Source organism: Lingula anatina, chromosome 9, assembly GCF_051362555.1.
Source record: "Lingula anatina isolate TDL-2025a chromosome 9, LinAna3.0, whole genome shotgun sequence".
Classification (NCBI taxonomy): domain Eukaryota; kingdom Metazoa; phylum Brachiopoda; class Lingulata; order Lingulida; family Lingulidae; genus Lingula; species Lingula anatina.
In genome coordinates this window covers 17,149,663-17,171,122 of record NC_141775.1, presented here as the reverse complement: position 1 = coordinate 17,171,122, position 21,460 = coordinate 17,149,663, and the positions used below count along the sequence as shown (strand labels likewise).

At 39.2% G+C, this 21,460-nt stretch overlaps 1 protein-coding gene across 8 annotated transcripts; it reads left to right on the top strand.

Moving 5' to 3' along the window:
- Positions 1–3,728: 3,728 nt before the first annotated feature.
- Positions 3,729–21,029, top strand: LOC106175224 (uncharacterized). Of its 8 annotated transcripts, none has more exons than XM_086995303.1 (9): positions 3,813–3,894; positions 5,613–5,709; positions 11,055–11,152; positions 11,556–11,670; positions 12,271–13,933; positions 16,851–17,006; positions 17,302–17,796; positions 18,135–18,439; positions 18,858–21,029. In XM_086995303.1, exons 3-9 carry the CDS (start codon positions 11,109–11,111, stop codon positions 19,353–19,355), a joined length of 3,276 nt encoding a protein of 1,091 aa, XP_086851429.1. In that variant the 5' UTR covers positions 3,813–3,894; positions 5,613–5,709; positions 11,055–11,108; the 3' UTR covers positions 19,356–21,029. The 8 variants fall into 8 exon arrangements, with proteins under 8 accessions (XP_086851428.1, XP_086851429.1, XP_086851434.1 ...); XM_086995308.1 differs by lacking the exon at positions 5,613–5,709 and adding an exon at positions 5,240–5,332 and having other exon boundaries at positions 3,822–3,894; positions 18,377–18,439; positions 18,858–19,101; XM_086995301.1 differs by lacking the exon at positions 5,613–5,709 and adding an exon at positions 5,240–5,332 and having other exon boundaries at positions 3,874–3,894; positions 12,292–13,933.
- Positions 21,030–21,460: the final 431 nt, after the last annotated feature.

Here is a 21,460-nt window from a genome sequence, read left to right as displayed (position 1 = left end):
TTTTGGGGGGGGTAATAATCTCTTAAGATATTACTATGGAGGGTAGCCATTTGTGAAAGCCCACATGGTCCGATGGCAAGTACAGATTTCAGAATAATTGAGATAGCCGCCGTTTTGGTGGTACAATGGTATTTTTTCATATTTTGATGTGTTGTTTACAATGGATTTATTGTGAAATGTTGCATATCATGAAGAGCTGTTATCTCTAATAATCTATCAATAACCATAACGAGCAATAAAAAAAAAGAAAAACGAAAGGAATAAAAAACAGAAAAATGGTGATGGTTTGAGAATAATTTAAATATTAATGGTCATGCCAAAACCCGGTTGAACACTGTAAACTTGACATAACGAATAAAAAGTTAGAATCATAGTTTTGATAAAGATATGCTCTGATCCAGGAAATTTTGAAATAGAGAGCAAAATGGTAATATTGATAATAGATAAACACATAATTATATGATTTAAGATGACATAGAAAAACGTGATATACACGTATAATGTCATTTCAATCAATAATGTATGGTGCAGAGATGCTTTCACACGGTATGTGTCTCTTTTAGCTTGGTCTACTGGTTTGTTAGGGAGAAAGGGGGACACTTCGAAGGTTAAGATCTGTTACCCTCCCCTCCCCTCTCCCCCTCTCTCGAACCACCATTTAATAAGGACTTGTTTTACAGGTCCAGAGATTGATGATATGCGTGCATCTGATGACCCGTGCCCAACGCTCTTTTCTTCACCCCAAATAACGGCGATTTGATGTGCCGTGTGGTCATTACAGTAAACTGTTATTCCAAATAAGACTAAAAAAACAGATGCAGTGTGAAGGTTAACAATCTTTGAAGCACCTGGGCTTTGGTCTACGTGACAGAGTTATCAACTGTATATTCCACACGGCTTTATGTCCGGTGTAACGTGACAGAGAGTCCTCCATAACAGAGAGTCCGCTTCCCATTTATTTGCACAGGTGAGCCTCGCCCCAGATTTTGACCCACATAGGCCAGGCTAACCCTAACCATTATAACTATATGGAAGGCGGGCTTTCTGTTACACGGACCCTCAGTTTTGTTACACCGGTCACTGCACATGTATCTTTTAGAGACTGTCTAGACCAGCTGAGTCATGACAGTAATTAAGGAGAGTCTCTGGGCGCTTTTGAGCCTTAAAAACGCTTAAAACATTACGTGCTTGATAGAGCTGCAAACTTAGACACACAGCTTCGTTTTTTTTCTTTCGTTTCATTTCAATTTGTCAATAATAATAATAATAATAAAAGAAGACCCCACCCCTGTGAAGTTTGCTTTATATGGCAATCAGAGACAATTTTTAAAATGGCTACCATGAAGATTCCAAAGTTAAAAAACACACCCATTGTTTTAAAATAAAAATTAATTTATTCAATCAACCTCCGTTAATAATTGATAATGGAGAACATAGGACCAGGAAGGTGTGCCACGTGACCACCAAAAAGTTTTAAGTTCTTTGCTTCTTAGGCCCCATTCAGAATGGACGATCTGAGTACTTAATAATAATATGTATTTATTTGCAACTTAAAAAGTTGGATTTTACAATAAAAACATATAGTCGTGAGATGCACAATCTAAAAATATACTTGTAAGTGTTAAAATGATTCGATACACATTAAAAATTCATAAAAAAACTCAGTTCTTAAAATTTGATAAAGCCCATGGGATAAAAGTTTTTGACGATCGTACAGTCCTCAATTTTGGCACAGTGTACTTATAAACCCAGCGCAAAGTGTAGGAACTTTCATTTATCTCTGGTAGCAAATGATGGATTTTGTGTCCTTCAGAGTACATGTTATGCAATAATGTTTTACTTTTACTTACTGATCCGCCCACTTAATATGGCCGACCACACTTCAAATGCGCTGCTGCTGATTCCCGATGGTCTCCCCGCCTCCACACGCGCCTTTAAACAGATTAAATCTCGACTACTAGTTATAGGTGTAAATGCTAGGCCCCTGCAGCTAGTTCATTTAGTTCTATTTTATATCGCGTGCGGACCGAGATTTTTTTAATATTCTTCTGTTGCGTATGAGTGGCGATTTTTTTTTAATACTTTGCGATGAGGAACGTTTTGCTTCGTTTTTTTGCATTATGGTATACTAGTGTGGCATTTAAAGCCATTTTCAGTGGTTTTTTGTATCATTGATCGTTCAAGTTGGTTGCCTTCAGGTAGGTTCGAGTACAACAAAGTAAAGAATTAAGGTCAGATCTATTGACTGCCTTGACTGAAATCAGAGAAATTTGGCAGGGACTAGAGAACAGGTAGTGCCTGTGTAGTTATGTAAACATTTACCAACCCTTTAATTATCTTTGAGATTTCATCACAGGGCCGCAGGGGAGAGGTGTCCCATGAATTAGCCAGAGGGGGGACGAAATCTGTGAAGGGCTGCGTTTTAGGGACCATTCCTAGACCCTATGTTACTAATTCTGGATCGATCTATCTCCAAGAGGATTCTCGCTAAATTGCAATACCTTAAGCCGTTTAGATGTCTGGCAAGCCTACTGAAGCTGCTAGGGGGTAATTAATTATCGTTTAGCAGCTTCAGTAGGCGTGCCAGACATCTAAGCCGCTTAAGCGGAAAGAAAAATTGTGAGAAACTCCTCGGAGATGGATCAATCCTGTTAGATCTATCAAGGTATGGGAACCCAGTCTTAGGGTGCATTCCCATAGATTTTAGATCGATCTATCCCCGTGGGGAGTCACTAGATTACTGTCAGATAATTCGGCTTAAATGTCCGTCCCCCCTACTACAAGCTGTATATTTTTCGGCTGACAGCTATTTAGCGTGAACCCCCAAGGGAGTTAGGTCGATCTAGTTGGATCGATCTAATCTCTGGGAATAGGGTCTTACTGCTCTACTGGTAAATAGGTTACCCCCCACCAGAGTGGCAGATATTATAGGGAAAATGTAAAAAAGCCAGAAACACAAATGACTGTCTATCTATCTGTGATTACTTTGTAAAAAAAATCAATCTGTAGCCCTTGTAGAGGGCACCCTATCTGGCCAATACTAGTATTTGTTACACACTACCTTCAGCTGCTTTCATCACCAAAATTGTTTCCATAACTTTAAAAATAACCTACGCTACTTTCCTTCAGTAATGCGGGTTATGCAGTAGTGAATATTATAATCAAATATTTACACTAGAGTACGTGTAACTGCCTTAAACAGCTTTAAAAAAACAATAAATAATAAAGAATCTCTTAGTTCATGCGTGGGAAATTCAGAAAAGTCATTGTGTGAACTGACTTTTTTATCGACATGTAGCAAGATCAGGGTTCAGTCTCTCGAAAGCATCGCGAATTGTGACCGAGCGCAAGCGCCTGTATTCCGTTACTCGCCCCATATAATAGACTCAAAATGAAAGGTGACATCGCTATCGCAATTTGCGATGCTTTCGAGTTACGGACCCCAGAGCTTATAAACGATAATTGCTGTTTTCTAACACGAGCCTTGGATTTGAGAGCAAAAAATGCACAAATTCATGACTCCAGCCGGTGTGCTTGCGTCAAGTAATTTTACGTTGGGATAGTTTATTCTTTGCTGGAGTCGTTTATTTGGCAATTGCTCACAAATTTTTGGCTCGGTTTATCCGTTTATAAGTCCCGAGGGTCGTCACCAAAAGCTAAAGCACCTGTGTGGGTTGGAGAGTGAAATTACTGGGCGCTGATTGGCTGAGAGTTTGGTGACGTCTGACGTCCAGTGAGAAGTCAGTCTTCCGTGGACAATGGTCATCCGGTAATAGCTCCATATATATATTACCGCTGAAGACACAACGATTGGACTGATAAAATAGTGACACTAGGGCGTCTTGAAGTTGATGTTAGTGATCAGTGCTGTTTGCCAGGAGTCGCAAGATGATGGTGAGTTGCAGTTGAAGGTGAAAAATGACTGTCGTCTCTTAATTTTAATCCTGATTATTTTTAGCGAGTAGGGTTTTTTTTATTTATTTATTTTTTTTTTGAGGGGGGGGGGGGGCGGTCCACACGTTTTAATACTGAGAATGGCATTATTTTAGAACATTCTGTTTTAGAGAAGGGGTGCCTCAAAAGTTATGGCGATCGAGCTTTTATAATCTACGCCCCCAAAGTGTGGAATGTCTTACCGAATTTCATTAGAAAAGCAGAAGACTTTGACAATTTTAAATCCCTTTTAAAGACCCACATTTTTTAATCTGTCTATATCTCTTAGATTTTATATTTTAATAATATTGAGTTTTTAGTAGTGTTAATTTTAAATGGTTTTTAATGAGTGTTTTAGATTTAAATATTGGAGTCATTTTAATGATTTTAGTTATATTATCCATTATTGTAAGCCGCCTTGAGGTAGCATGTAAGGCGCCATATAAGAAGCCTTTTATTATTATTAATAGCCGGTGATGTAGTGACCGCATATTTGAAAAGTTCAACAGAATCCTACTACATGTAAATAAAGTTCTAAAAAAAACGGTGGCCTGGGTGACTGTGATCTGTGAAGAGTACGCGTACAATAAACACCAGTAAGACATGTACATGTATTGTGTCAGTGACGATGGTCAGGTGATTTACAAACTTCTACTCACCGTCTCTCTTCTAGGCCTACTTATACAGGCAGGGGTCTCTCTGTACTAATCACATATATGTCTTTCCTTTCTCTTTCGCGTGATCTATGCCATCCCATTCCGCTTTGTCTCTCAGGTACCCAGTAGTTCATAATTAGCTTATTTCTTGACGTCCTCATAAATAACTTCTTCAATTAAATATCTAATATATGCATTCTATTACGACATATTGCGACAATTCTTCCGGCAGCTATTGAGAGCGACATTTATAATCAGTAAGCCTGTGTTCAAGTTGCTTTAATTTACGAATGTCGCGTGTCTCATTTTTCTTTTGCTCTTTAAATTGACACGAGTGGGACGCATATATGTGTAGCGGCGTCTTTGAAGCAGAAAGTAGTCGTCAACCCTTCCATGTCACTGAGTGTCAAGCACAGAGAGGTGTGGCAGGAATGGTAATTCTAGGATTGGGGTCCCCAGGGGCGAATCCAAGATTATTTAAAGGGAGTGCGCAGGTGCGACGCCGACCTTCCCCCCCCCCCCCCCCCCCCCCCCCCTTTGGCGTGGGATTCGGGCACATGGTATTTATATGATATTTAAAATATAGAGGGCTGTGGATTTTTGACACACTGTCACACTTAAGGTTTGGTGTTATATCCTATTCTATGCAGGAAACGGAGAGGATTTGTTATGGCCTACAAGTTGGCCTAGCCGCCCTTGGAAAACAGAATTGCAAGTACTTTCACAATAAATTGATGTGTAAGGTTATATAACCATTCACAATATTAGTTGCTTACCCGTTCACTCGTCAATCACCCTGTACACCTGTTAAGTGTACTGACACTGAAAGAGGTGATGCAGTGGTAATTATATACTTGGGTTGGTCACTGGAGATTCAGAAGGTACAGGTAACAATAAATGCATGTTAAAGTTAATTTACAGTTCCTTGTATTTAAGGCCAGTGTAACGAATAATGATGTAATAGCCCCTATTGCTTACCTGTTCACTGGCCAAACAAGTATTCTTTTCATCTGTTAATTGCAGAGACATAGGGCAAATAAATAGCTATGAATTAAACAAAATATGCAGTGGTGATGCAGTGGTAATTATATACTTGGGTTGGTCATTGGAGATTCAGAAGGTACAGGTAACAATAAATGCATGTTAAAGTTAATTTACAGTTCCTTGTATTTAAGGCCAGTGTAACGAATAATGATGTAATAACCCCTATTGCTTACCTGTTCACTGGCCAAACAAGTATTCTTTTCATCTGTTAATTGCAGGGACATAGGGCAAATAAATAGCTATGAATTAAACAAAATATGAAGAAACGCCATGTTCGCTCATTTTCAGTAGTCAGTCAAATGTTGCCAAACTCAACCTAGCGAGCAAATTATGTTGTTTTAACGTTGAAACAACGTTGAACCATAACGTTGATAAGAAGTTGGATCAACGTCAGATAACATCATTGTATCAACCCCAGTTGTTAGACAACATTCTTGCATGAAAAGACATTAAAATGACCTGAAATGTTTTTATTTTTGGTACAAAACACAGGTACACAATTATAACGTACACTGTAAAAACATCCAAATGCCTGCTTTGTCTGATTTTTTCAATGCATTTAGCCAAAATACAACGTTGAGTCAACGTCACATTATGACGGTGTTTTGACGTGGCTGGATCAACGTTGATTTTACGTTGCATTTAGGTAGATCAACGGCAATTCAACGTATCAACCATGTTTTCAACGTGATCCAACGCCACTGTGCCTGCTGGGGATTGTCTATCTCTAAACATTGTCACAGCAAGGAGTTATAACACCTTCTGTTATAACTCCTTGGTCACAGGGACTTGAAATATTACATACAGGGTACATTAAGCAGAGGAGGGGGCATGATCTCACAGTTAAGTGTCTAACTCGCAGATTCTCTCCGACACAGTAATATATGTTTGTTAAATGGACAAGATGTTTTTTTTAATCAGGAAATATGAGAAAATACAATTTGATATATTTACTCCTATAGCTTACACAGGGAACAAAAAGGGAAAAAAAGGGGGGGGGGGAGGTTGGGTGATACGAAATCTATAAATACATATATTACCCCCAATCTCCCCTATGTGGTTATTGAATGCATTAGTCTTTGCCGTTATACATGGTTATTTATCGTCTTGCATCCTCCGTCAGCTTAAAAAAATAAGTTAAAAAAAATGTCCTTTAATACTTTAATGCCGGTGTCAAGCAACACAGAGTCCTACCATTCTAGGGTCCGGCGGACCCGGTGTTTTAAAACTGAGAGTCCGGCGGACTCCCTGTCTCGAAATAACGGGTCCCGGACTCTATGTTCTGAAATGTAGAGTCCCCCTAGACACTCTATTTCAGTACGGAAAGTCCTAGGACCCTACGTTTTAATACTGAAAGTCCGCAATGAAGAGCAATAATGAAATCTCACACTTAAAACATAATGTTAACTGATACGGAGGAAAGAATTATAAGGATTAAAGGTAAAATAAACATTCTTAACCTCTGTTAAAGTGTAACGCGTAGTATAAATGTGCATTGTTCGCATTTCATAAACTAATTTGCAGGATTATCTTTTGTATGCAATTGAGAAAGAACATCACTTAAGAAATATAAATTTATTCAGAATACATAAGTGCCCTTGGTGAACTTCCTGATTTTACAAAAAAAAGTTTATTTTATTAATCAGTATAGTAATTGTTTTTTTCCTCATAGTCATTTTCTCTTTGTCGTGCATTTCTTGTAACAAGGCAGTTTTCTTATCTTCGATTTCTTCTACTTTCCTCCATCTCCCCTTCTTCCTCTCTTCATTTCCACTCTCTACTCCAACTGCATGTATCTTTCTCACAGCTCTGTAATATAAGCAGCAGCTTTCGAGCTAAAACAGAAATATAAATATGTACCTTAAATGTACATGTAAGTTTCGCTTTTATTAAACAGTCTTGAAGTTAAACGAGTATAAATGTATAATTAAATATATAATTAATATATTTATATTTAATTTATTTAAATTAATAATTTAAATTAATTATTTAAATTATAATTAATTTATAATGGTTTGCAGCGCTTCTCCTTATTGCTCTTTTCTGATTGTCGGTTGTTCGTCTTCTGTACCTGACATGTTGTAAATAAGGTCGCACTGCTTGAAAATCCATGCTGACATCGCAAAGAGCTAGCCATTTTATACCCTTAGAAACATGGAACACATTCCTTTTGGGTTGATTCAATTTTAATTAAGGTTATGCAATTTGCAATTTAAATTAAAACTTTATATAAATTGGTAAACAAAATTAAATGAGTACATTTTTAATTACACTCCATAAGCATGTATATTTAATAACTAATTAATTTCGTCAGTTTCCAGAAAATACATATTTTGCACAATTTGGCATTGATGCACTGTATAACGCTAGCTGTCACACATTTATGTCACACATTTATGTCATTGTAGCCTAAGTCACGGCTATAGTCTAAATAAAAGGAACGTTTTGCACAGTTTAGCATCGATTCATTGTGTATCACTAGCTTACACACATGTGCGAGTGGTAATCAAATAAGTCACGCGTGTATATAGTCCAAAGCATCACAATGCAATGGGATATGTGTGAAATATTTTAAGTAAGTCCAATTAAAAAAGGTATGGAATATAATCAAAAGTGAGTATAACACATATTATTGCGGAATGACACACTATAAATGGACAGTAAGTTAAATATTTAACTATAGATTTAAAAAACAAGAGTGAAAATAGAGGCGTTAAAATATCAACTCTAGTGTGGGACTCGAACCTCGAACCAACATATTGTTTAATTTCTGCATAGTTTCCTGTCATTGGATACCATAGTAGGCTTATCACCCGTGTCGCTGTCCACTACACCACCAGGTCGTTGTGCAAACCACCGCCGTTTTGTTATATTACATTTACTTGCATCAAGGGTTTGCTTTTTTATAATTCTATTATACCCAGATTGTCAATATAAAGCGCTTTTACTAAATATCTACTATTCTACAGTAGGACCCTAGCTTTTAGACCAAGTTCTTCTGAATGACGGGCGGACTCTGTGTTTCGTGATAGTCATGAAACGTAGGGTCCGGTTAAATGCAGGGTCCGGGGGACCCTGTATATTATATTCAATTGTCATGATACAGAGTCCGGGACTCGTTATTTCAGATATTTCAATAACGGGTCCCGGACTTTCTGTCATGGGGGACCTTCTGGTACATGACACCGGTGTAAGAGGAATGGAAGTCCGCTTCCCATTACTTTGTACAGGTGACATTCGTCCCATATACTAACCCCAATACTCCAACTAACCCTAACCTGTACTGCTTATATGGGACCCCGGACTTTCGTTCCTAGGACTACCACATGTGTGTCGCACCTGGCCCCGTAACCGGAAAGCATCGCGTATTGCGAATAGCGATATCACATAGAGGCTACAATGTATTATATGGGGCGAGTATGGGCGATTTATGGAATCCAGACGCTTGCGCTCGGTCGCAATGCACGATGCTTTCGAGATACGGGGCCCTGGTCGTCATATCAGTGCACACGTGGTGGTCCGAGCTCATCTTATTCATGGGTCAGCTCAAGCAAGAATTTATATAACTTATTGGCTAAAGTCAGTTCTTGATGCAGTAGTTGAGAACTAAAAGCCACGTGTGAGAACAATTAGAAACGCGGCTCTTGACCAGTGTGCTGATAGGGGATAACTGGAAGTGCATGTTCTGCTGTTAAAATGCGTTAAAAAATTTTTGATTTTGAAAAGTAAGCAAATAAGATATGCAGGTAAGCACACAACATTATATTGTATATATGTGTTAGTTTTCGGATACAAGCACTTTCATCATGTGCTGAAAATCTTTCGTTTATGAAGTCATGAAACGCAGGTTTTCATTTCACACTATTAAGATCATTAAGAAGGTTCCATATTGGGATGTTATATCATTGTGTGTTGCGTTTAAAATGATGTGAAATATTGTTTGGTCATGGAAATAAATTAATAAGCTAAGTACAAACAGTCCTTCGTTCACTGTTACAATGAAATATGAACAAAATCGAAACTCTTCTTATCATTGGAAATAAAGCAGGGAAATGCATGACAGCATTGTTAAGGTTTCAACTGCTTGTTTCCAATAAACAGCGATTTTCTGAGCACTGACAAGACCGCCATCTAACGGAGATATGCGAAATCACCTGAAGTTTTCTGTCAGTTCAGTTCCATAATGATAACACATGGCGTGCTATCTAAAACAGTGCTTGGAGGTCCACGTGTCATCAAATAAAGTAGAGTAGTGAAAAATAGAAATACCTGCCCCTCCCCTCTTTGTACGTGGAGTTATTAAGTGACATTATCTGCTTATAATATAAAACTAAATCAAAACACAAGTTGAGCTAAAGTATATCAGTTGAATATAATAATAATAATAATAATAATAATAGTAGTAGTAGTAGTAGTAAAGTACCCCAGTAGTAGCAAAATAGTTTCAAGACGATTTTGACATTGGAATCACGTGCCAACAGACAACCACGTGTCAGCAAGCGTATTGAGGCTGGTCAGCTGACATACACGTGAAAATATGATAATCACACACGTGATCCATACACACGCTCATCCACACCCGCCCGTCCTGCTTGTAACATTCAACCCCTGCTGTCAAAAAACTCCTGCCCGGTGTTAACCCTGCCTATGTTTGGTTCACAGGGGTAATGATGTGTGCCCAACCTTTTTAATCTGGACCCTAGTTTAGAGGCAGCAGGCAGTGTAAAATGACGTACGTAGACATTTGATACGTGTGGGTCACGGTTTTTGTAGCGGTCTGCGAAAACAAACAACTAGCGCCACCTATAGGTGTGTCGGATGAGTGATTGCTCTAACTTGTTAGGTACTAGTTGGGGTGGTGGTACAATTCCAGATGCAATTTAAATGCACAAATTCATAATAAAACTGTCATCGATCCTAATGAGGGTTCTCTTAACAGACATTCAAATATTGGTGGTAAACAATAATTTTATCTGTTGAATGAAGAAAAATTGCTACATCCTTATATAACCATAAAATTGTTTGTGTTGGATTATTCGCACTATAGGCTATAAATATTTACATGTACATAAATATATGTATTCTGAATTACAATTTTCTTCAGCACTAGTTCGTGTAGCTTGAGATGTAAACGATGAATAAGAATAACTTCTCAGCAGCCTTTTGTGCTCGGTTTGACATTATAAGGAAATCTAATGATGAAAAATTAAAATGTCCTGTTTTAAAGTATAACTTACGTGTTTGAATAAAAAAAACAAACAAACTGATCACAGCAGCAACCTTTACACCGACTTGAGGGGGTTGTTAGGTAATGCATTCTTCGTATGTGGTCTACTAAAAATTACAACCAAAAAGGATTGCGTTTTAGCTTCAATAATCATAATTTGATAATGTGTTTTCTCTTCTCCTTGTTCCCGTTAGCTCCTCACCTGTGTTTTGGCGTTAGTTGCGTCAGGGTTACTGATATCACACAAAATGGCATTGGTCTATCTCTTCCATGTGATACCAGATTCATCAAGGTAAACAGTGTATTCAACATAGTTTGATATACAACTTAGTTTGGACTTGGTTACAGAAGCATTGAAATTGTGGGGTTGTAATTATGACGCCAGATTTTTGTACCCATGATGCACAGTCTTCAGAATTTTGCTATTTTTATCATTGTACATTTGTTACATGTATGTGTTTTGTTTAATATACGTCACATGCATATGATGATACATCCCCTGCGAAGATTCGTCTCATTTAACTGTTTTTGGAAAGGCCTTCAGAATGCACTAGAACAGATTAAGAACATTTTTCATTAAAACAGAAAAAACATTATGTTCTAGGACAGATTGAGAACCTTGAGCGAGCTTTAAATGAGACAATTTTTTTCAGGGGATGTGAATCATTATAAGATGTTGTTTCTCTGTTTTCCAGAACGGCAGTATGCGAAGGTGTGTTTTTCGTGACAGAGGCCATCACATTTCTCATTGGGATGTGGCGACTGGATAGACACGCCCTGAACACGCCCAGTGGGCTGGAAATAACAATGGTATAATGTGTGGTTTTTCAAAGAGTTTTGTGTAAATGTGACTTTTGAAAGAGTTTTGTGTAATTGTGGCTTTTGAAAGAGTTTTGTGTAATAGACTTTGTAGATTTTTTTTTATATTTCAGTAAAGTAGGGCCTATTTCCTTACCATCGGCCAAACTATGGGACTACTTTTAGCGCAGTGGACTAACAGATCCTCGGATCAAATACGGTGACCGACTGAAAGCTTAATTCTCGCTAAGACACTGAAAAGATTCCCCGTGGGGATTACGCAACAAGTATTCAAGTGGGTCGGCCATATTTGATCCGCGGACCTGTTAGTCCGCTCTTCTGAATGCGCTCTTTGAGCTAAATTGTCACCTTTATGCGCCCTGGATTTGAATTATAACAGAAATACTGTCGGAAATTTCAGCAATAACGGCCTATTAACCCGTCTTTGCCTACTATTCATAATTATTCTTACTGACTCGAGTGAAATTGTCGTGTCTTCATTTCTGTATTCGAGTGATTCATAAGCTTAAAAAACATAAAATATTTAGAACTCAAAATTGGATTGAATTATTATTATTATTATAACTTTTTTATGTTTATTTAAAAAAGCAGTATGTTTCACGTATTTTCCAGATTGTGCTTTACGCCGTGTTTGAAATGCTCTCCCAGCTGCTGCTCGTCGCCAACGTTTTACCCAACCTGCCAGTATCTGTCCTCTTCCTGGCGCCACATATCCTTCTTCTTCTTCCGGGTCCCATCCCTGGCTTCCAGTCAAAAAAGCCAGATCCAGAATACAACTCGAAATCTGCATTTGATTTTTTGGACAGAAATGGAAACGTAGCTGATATTCGTTCGGGAGACTTAAACTCTAAACCAAAATCGTGGTTTTATAGCATACGTGACCGTTATATTGCCTTTTCAGAGTCCTCCTGGGTTTATTTTGGCTTTCGTTGCTTTGGAGCGGTGTCACTGGCAGTTGTCATGGCAACGGTGGCCTCTTTGACCTGGGATCAGTTTATGCTGTTTGTATTCGGGAAGTGTGTGGTTGCTTTACTTTGGAATCTACGGCAGTCTAAATCCCAAAGTGGAACTCCGGAAATGATTAAGGAAAAAGAGGAACACCAGAAGATGACAGTGTTATTAGAGAGTTTTACAAAGCTTTGTGTTCTTCTGGTTTATCGCCGTGTGACTGTTGGCACAGGATATATAGATTTCAGTTATGTGGATGTTGAAATCATTACAACTGTTTCAGTTTTGATTTTAGTGGCAGCTTCAACATTTCTATTATTCTCAACAAGCGCTAAACTCTGCTTGGAACATCAGGTTTTTAATGCGTCGCACGTGATTCTGATGTGCTTCTTCATTGGCTACCTTATTGTCAACAACCATCAGCAAAAGGCAAAGTACTATTTGACCGAGAAAATAGAAATCGTGATTATTTTTGTCGGCGTCCTTGTCTGGTTTATCACTTGCTCACACCGGTCACTTACCCACAGAGCAAACGCCACGTTTTTACTTCCTATCGAGAAGATCTTCCGGTCGCCATCTGTCAACTTTCTATTCCTAGAACAGTTCATATTTCTTAATTTGAGTCTCGAACAAGGGAATGTCAGTTTTATGCAAGGTGCAGAAGACTCCACGGAGCCATTATATGTGTGCACTACAATGTATCAGGAAACTGTGGAAGAAATCAGCAAGTATCTATGCAGTCTGAAATGCATCCTTCTTGATGATATTTTAAGTGACGTCAAAGTGGAAACACACCTCGTCATGGACGACGGTGCACGCGACGGTCACTTAAGGCCGTATGCGTCTCAGTTGATTCAGTTGATTCAGACGTATTTTTCTCTTGATAGCAGCGATATCCGCGTGTCTCCTACTCCTTACGGCGTACAGGTCAGGTGGCGGTTGGACGGAAGTAGAAGCAGTTCCAGCATGTTATTCGTACACCTGAAAGATTCAAGGAAAATTCGAAACAAAAAGCGATGGAGCCAAATCATGTACTTCAATTATGTCCTTAGGTACAGAATTATTGGAGCTTCTGTCAATGGCAGTAGTGACCAGAAGAACCAGGGTGATACGATGGACGTAAAAGAGCCGACTGGCTACGTGTTAGTCACGGACGCTGACATGGAGTTTACAGCTGAAGACATCCGGGCCTTGCTGTGGTCGTGTCACCTAAACCGGCGTCTAGGAGCTATCTGCGGCTTAACTCAACCTATAGGACACACGGCCAGTGCACTGGTGTGGTTCCAGCAGTTTGAATACGCCTTTGGTAAGTTAATAAATAATAATAATAATAATAATAATAATTATTATTATTATTATTATAATGACAAAAGTGATTTTTGTTTATTTTTCTGCGAAAGTAGAAGAACAATTAATCATTAGGACAATGCAAGGCGTATCGATATAGTACACCAAAATAAATAAATAAATAAATAAATAAATAAATAAATAAATAAATGTCTTGAATATCCTGGAAAACACCACTTAAATTCCCTTAAGTAAAGTAAGTAAAAGTAAAACTGCTGAGTAAAACCGCCGATAAAACTAATAACAAGTAAGTTGTTTTTTTAATTTTAGGGTCAAATCGATTATTATTTTATTTTATGTCTCCATCATGACACTTAAATTGTATTATTTTCTATCTTGTAAGTTGTCTAACGGTTGTTTGGGAGACACCTGACTGATAAGGGGGAATAGCCCACATTTTGGAACAATTAATTCTGCTTCTTTGCAAAATAATATTTTCATAGACTGCCAAGAAGGTGTATGAATTTCTTATCCAGGCGGATAATTATGAAAGTAAATATACAGCGCCCATGGGCGTCCGCAGAAAATTTTCCAGGGGAGGGGGGGTCAAAGTCATTGGAGGGGGGAGATAAGTATTGGCTGAGTGCCAGCAATTAACGTGCCCGCCAAAATTCCAGGGGGGGGGAGGGGTCAAGTGACCCGACTGACCCCCCTGCGGACGCCCATGACAGCGCTTAACAATTTCACGTGGAATGAATGAATTGAATTTGGAACGGTAACATTTTACAAATTTAAGCAGTACTTGGGACTGTTTTTTTGCCTATGCACAGGGAGTATTAGTATAACAGAGGTTGTACAAAATCAGGACGTTTACTTTTACATACTTGCACTTGTTTCTGCTTTCCCATAGTGGATATAAGGCTTTAAAAACAAGGACGTTCACTTGTAGGGACCAGAATTCCCACAGATATTTGCATCGGTCTCATTCCCTGGGGAATCTGACTAAATTGCTATCAACTTAACCGGTTTAAATGTTTGTCTCGCCTACCGAATCAGCTAGGGGGTAAAGATAATTACCCGCTAACAGCTTTACTAGGCGTGACAGACATCTAAACCGGTTAAGTAGATACCAATTTAGTAAGATTCCCCAGAACATACAGGGTTGCTACTTAATATGGAATATTTTTTATCATTGTTATTTTTGAGTGCTGATTAAAGATTTTTTGGCTTGAGTCATTAAAAAAATTATGTCACTGAGTGATAATAACATCCAGTCTTCTGTTGTGAGATATTTTGGTCAATAATATCAAATCTGACATAAGATGCCATTCAAAAGAAAGGAACACCCCCAGAAAACCATATCAACAGTTTGATGTCAGTATAAACTTTAAGATAAGATATTAAAGAAAATGATAGCCTCCGGACAGTGATATGTTACACAGTCAAAGAACTCACTACAGTAAATCATGAAAAGTCAGTAATTGCGGGTATGACCTCCAGCAGCCGCTTGCAGCGCCCTCATCCTACATGGCATACCCTGTGACACGTTTTTTAGAGTTTGGGTGGGGATATCATTCTACGCAGTGATATTTGCCTATCGCAGTTCATCACTATTTACCGGCCGAGGACCATAGCTATTAATTCTGTGAGTTACTTCCGCCCACAGATTTTCAATTGGGTTCATATCTGGAGAGTTTGCAGGCCAGGGCAGTTGCTGAACCCATTGGTTTTGAAGAAAAACAGTGATTCTGCGGCCTCGATGTGGGGTTGCGCAGTGGTCTTGGTACACAAAGTTGTTCCTGAAGATGACTCTTACCAATCGAAGCATTGTTTGCTGTAGAATGTCTCTGTAGGAATCCTGGATGAGGTTGCCTCCTAGAAAAACCAACTGGTTCTGGGCACCGACATGAAATGCTCTCCAAACAGAGACGTTACCATCCCCTGCTTGCACCCTAGGCAGTACACAATCATTGTTTTATGCCCCTCGTACACGTCGGTGGACACGGATTCGACGATCAACCCTAAAAAATCCATTTCTGGCCTCATCACTGAAAACGATGTGATTCCAGTGTTTTGGCTGCAAACGCACGTGGTCCCCAGCCCATTGCAGACGTCGCTGTATATGACCTGCTGTTAACAGTAGTTTCCCTACTGGCCTTCGCGCAAAATAACCGGCTCGCAGAAATATCTTGTTCACGTGGGACCTTGAAACGGGAGTTTGAATGACATTCTGCCTCTCTTTTCTGAGGACACTGGTTGTCTTTGTACGACCAGCACGGCGTCCTCTAAGGAGAAGGCGATCCTGTCTTCTTGGTGTGATACGCGGACACCCTGGTCGAGGTATTGGAGTAGGTGCCCCTGTTGCAACATTAATTTGGAGGACTTCACAAACGGTTCCTTATAATTGTTGAATTACCTGGCAATGGCTGTCCGTTTCTGGCCATTTTCTCTGAGAGCAAGAATCCCATAGTAAGCTGCGTTGCTTAGCTGTCGAACCATATCTTCACTAAGGTACCTGCCAAGTTTCAGAGCGATCCCTTTGTTGCTTCTCTAAACACACTCCAAAGATTGACCAAACCCATGCGTTTTTATACAAGGGTAGAAATTGCCGAAAAGACCACACCTCACATTTCTGACCACAGAACATGCAACTGCATGCATCAATTGTTTCGAGAATTGTGTGTTAATTAGGTAACACACCTGGCTACACATGGAGTGACACCTCAGCTTTGGATTTAAAGTAGTTAGAGAGAAATTAAATATTTTGTAGAAATTTTACTTGCCAAAAAATAATATTCCATATTAAGTGGTAACCCTGTAGATTGATCCAGATGGAATGATCTAGGCATGGGAACCCAGTCTTACTGCACAAGTTTTGGGTTACACATAGTGGATATAAGGCTTTGTAAATCAGTACGTGTACTTTAATTTTGTAGCTCACTGGTGGGGAAAATCGACGGAGTATACACTGGGTTCTGTACTCTGCGCTCCTGGCTGTCTGTCACTCTACAGGGCGGCAGCACTCCATGACGTCATCGATGAATACAGCTCACACGTCACTTCCGGCTATGAAAGCTTATTGAAGGACATGGGTTTGTGAATGATTCATTAGTTTTGCTTTTTGTCAGAAACGGATATTTTTTTAAATTTTTAATTAAAAAGGTGAACAAAATTAATGGAGGGAACAGTCGGATTGTAGTAGAAACAGAACAAATGTAATTATACAGCTCGAAAACAAGTTCGGATAACACGATCCCCAAAACAGCTTTGGTTATGGTTATTTATACTGATGAGTGCTCCCGGATATTTATTTATTCTGTATTATAACAAAAATTATGAGAGGCATAATTGGTCTTTAATTTTATGATTTATTTTTCTTGTTTTCAGGTGAAGACCGCTGGATGTCTCTTCTAATGATGAGCAAAGGCTGGGAAGTGGGCTACAATGAAACCTCCACCAACAAAACCTTCTGTCCGGAGTCGAACGACGAGTTCTTCGCTCAAAGAAAGCGCTGGGACCTCTCCATCTTAAGTAACACTGTGTTGTCTATTGCAAGATACCTGACGCTGGCGGATGCCAACTCCAACTTCAATGTCTTCTTTTTTGCCTATTCACTCACACTGCTACTGATGCGAATCGTTTCTCCAGCGTTTTTCATGTTCCAAATGGCTCTTGGTCTAAATGCTCAGGGGATAGACGTGACAGTTGGTGTGATAGGTGTGATGACGATGTGTACTGGATATGCTGTGTTGTGTTTGTTGACAAGACACAGGTGCTCTGTACAGATTCGGGCCACCACATTCCTTGTAGTCTTCATCTCGCTCATGTTTGTGTGTCTCGCCGTGGAAATGGCCTTCGATATTCATGGCGGGAGTTTTGCAAGTGAGCATATTTTTGTGCACTCTTGGCCAAGCAATCACTTTAAATATATTCACGAGCAGCTGCACGCGCTGCACGTTCATGTCCACATGCTTCTAATTTCAAAAGCGCGAAATTACATAAAAGTCAATGTTATGTAACTCCCCATGTATCAGATGCATGTTAAGTATTTAATGATCTGACAGTGTAAACTTTGTCAAAAAGGACTGAAAATAATTATCTTTGGAAAATTTGTTCGTATCATTTGCATAATCTTAAATTTTAGTGCTTAATGTCATTATGGATTTTTCTCTTCCTTGTCAACATTAAACTGCTAAAGGTATGTTTATGTTGTATTTTAGCTGATTATCAAAGTGGGCAGAATGACAACAGCACTGGGCAAAACATCAACAAAACATGGCGACAAGTGGACCAAATTATGAGAAATCACAACAAAACACCGCAAGAAGGACAGATGCCAGTTCATTGGTTCAACATCCTTATCTTTCTGAGTCCGTTCCTGTTTTCGGTATTGTTGCACCCGGGCCATTGGTCCGTCATACTGCGAGCCATTCCTCATTTTAGTCTTCTTCCGGCCTTGCAGATACTGCTGCCGATTTACATGTATTGCAACATGGCCGACCAAAGTTGGGGTACGAGAGAACAGGTGGGAGGTTCATCATCATCATCATCATAATAATAATAATAATAATAATAATAATAATAATAATAATAATAATAATAATGAGCTTGCTATGCTGTGTTATTACAGTGTGTTATAATAACAGTGATAATAATAATAATGGTATTGTTACGTTATTGAAACCATCATTTTTAGTGTTAAAAACTAAAACCAATCGTCCATTTAACCACTGGTTTGTACACTGATGATGAAATATTGATTAACTTGGCGCTTTTTGGAATGAGAGCATTTCAATTCAACGAATAATATTTGATGTGATAGCTGTGGTCAAAGCCTTGATATTTTATATATATTCTCCTGACTTTCGCGATTTTTCGCGTAATACCATTAGTGGAACGCATGCAGTTTCAGTAATTAGTCATTTATCTTTATTTCGTTTTAGAACCGGCCGCGAGATGTCCCCACCATCTGTCCATTAAACCGCCCCGAGTCAGAAAAGATCGACTGGGACACCAAAAATGAAGAAAAAGTTGACTTGAAAGAAGAACTCGAGGTCACGTGCTCTTGTCATGTACAATATTTAAAGCAGTTGTCCGATAACGAAACGGAATTCTGGGAAACATTACGCAACACAGTTATTGGGACCGCAACCGAGTTCGGATTGAGTGGGGACGAGATTGGCAAAGACTTGGGTAAATTACGTAACATCCTGTTACCGGTTGTCATGGCAATTAACATCACGTGGTTAATAGCGGCAGTGGTGACTAAGAAGACAGGCGGCTCAGAGGTGTTCACGTGGACATGTGGTGTTTTTGTCACTGTGGGCATTATTCAAGTGTTGTCCATGGTGGCGTGCAAGATACAATCTTTCACTGTTCGGGCAGCTCTACGGACAGACGAGGAGAACGCCAGAGGAAAAGCTATATGGATTAGGCCATAGGAGTCATTATCTTCTTTGATATGGACAGAAAGGGGGGGGGGGAGGTGGGGGGGGGGGCGTAACTGCCTCCTGTCTAATGTTGGCAAAGCCAGATTACGCAACTTTGTTATTTTTAAAAAGATTTAACTTGTTTTATTTTATCTCTCTTGTCTTAATCACGTGTGTAACTCGTCGAGTTTTATTTTACCACCAACCTCGCATTGATAGTAGAAAATGTCTCAAGTACTTAGAAACAGCTTTGGGTAATGGATGCCTTGGTATGGCTAGGAAGGTATGAACTCAGCGCTGTATAAAGTTTAGATGTGGAGTACAATCATCACGTATACAGACTGGAAAATAAGTATGAGAATAAAAACAGTGTGACAGGAATGATATCCCGCTAGGAACCGTAGTCCGTTCCCCATTACTTTGTATAGCTGACATTCGTCCCATACACTAAAATCCCGATATTCCGACTAACTCTAACCTGTTTAAATCATTATGGGAGTCCGGACTTCCAGTCCGAGGACTACCATTCCTCTCACACCAGCTTCGTGCCAGAATACGTTTTTATTGCAGGGACCAGATAGAAGTTGTGGTACATGTAAAAACTGATGTTCGACTATTTTATAGAGAAATGCATGTACACAGTGTTATATGACTTTGCAAATGTTACAAATTGAAATCAATACAATTACTCAAGAAGAGAAATTCATATACGTAATGTCTCTATATATATATATATATATATATATATAGATAGATAGATAGATAGATAGATAGAAAGACAAGGAACAAATTAGTCTTTTCTCTCCATTTAATTTAGAATTTAAAAAGCCCGACACGCGTTTCGGCCCGGAGGCCTCGTCAGGGGCGCAAACAGAAACAAAATATATATATACAATGTGAAAAGAATTTAGGATCAACCACCCCCCGGGGACAGCTCAACCCCTTGTGGCACTAAAATTCAAAAGAGCCCATGCACATCCCTGATCATGGGTCTACCAATTCCTAATGTTTCAGTTTCCTAGCTTTAATGGTCTAAGAGGAGATAGTGGGAATTACAATGTTATAAGAATTTAGAATCAACCACCCCCCGGGACAGCCCAACCCCCTGTGGCACTAAAATTCAAAATGCCCATGCACATCCCTGATCATGGATCCTCCAATTCCCATAGTTTCAATTTCCTATCTCTAACGATGTAGGAGGAAATAGCAGAAATTACAATGTAATAAGAATTTTGAATCAACCACCCTCCAGGAACAGCCCGACAACCTGTTGTACTAAAATTCCAATGTGCCCATGCACATCTCTGAAGATGGGTCTTCCAATTCCCAAAGTTTCAACTTCCTACCAGCAATAGTCTAGGAGGAGATAGCGGAAATTACTAACACACGGACGCACAGACGCACGGACGCACAGACGCACGGACGCACGGACGGGCGGGATTAAATGATCCCCGACTTTTGTCCCAAAAGTGCGGGGATAATTATAAAAATTGGAGACTTGACTTTTACCACACTTCACACACGTAGTAATTGTGTAATTAAATAAACACAATAGAGTTTCTGCAGAATACTCCTAGAGACAGTCTGTATAAAGTTATTACACACAAACACATGTTTAGTGTTATGTCTTTTGCAATTGTCCCGTTGCTTTCACTTATGTGCAGAAATAAATTTGTTTTTATCTTATATGAAGTATTTATTTCTCGCGCAATGTCCAAAGTGTTTGGATTGCAAGACGTTGTCTGTGCCCCAGTAATCCGGGCGACTGCACCACGTAACAAAACTGAAAATATTTACAAAACATTTTATAAATCTTTCGTTTGGTGTCTTGGTTTTCAAGTCTTTGTGAATTTGCCTTAAAAAAAGAGGTTGGGTTCAGAAAAATTCATTTTATTGTTCAGCTTGTTAATATACATTCAAATAATAAAAGGCGTGCCGCTAGGCGAGCGCTTGAACGCGCCGTGCGATTTCCGTTTTCTTTTTTTTTTTTTAGTCGATTGCCCAAATATTCTTAAATAAGCCACCACCCGCCCTGTGTGCGGTAACACAAGGACAATGTAGGGGAGACCGGGGCTAGTTGTACCCCGGGGTATGTTGGCCCCCCATCAATTTATGAC

Excerpts from the sequence above, each read along its gene's own strand:
- LOC106175224 (XM_086995300.1), top strand. Across the intron at positions 11,671-12,270 it reads GTGGGCTGGAAATAACAATG|TATGTTTCACGTATTTTCCA; the intron begins GTATAATGTGTG and ends TTAAAAAAGCAG. Across the intron at positions 18,440-18,857 it reads GTTGGGGTACGAGAGAACAG|AACCGGCCGCGAGATGTCCC; the intron begins GTGGGAGGTTCA and ends ATTTCGTTTTAG.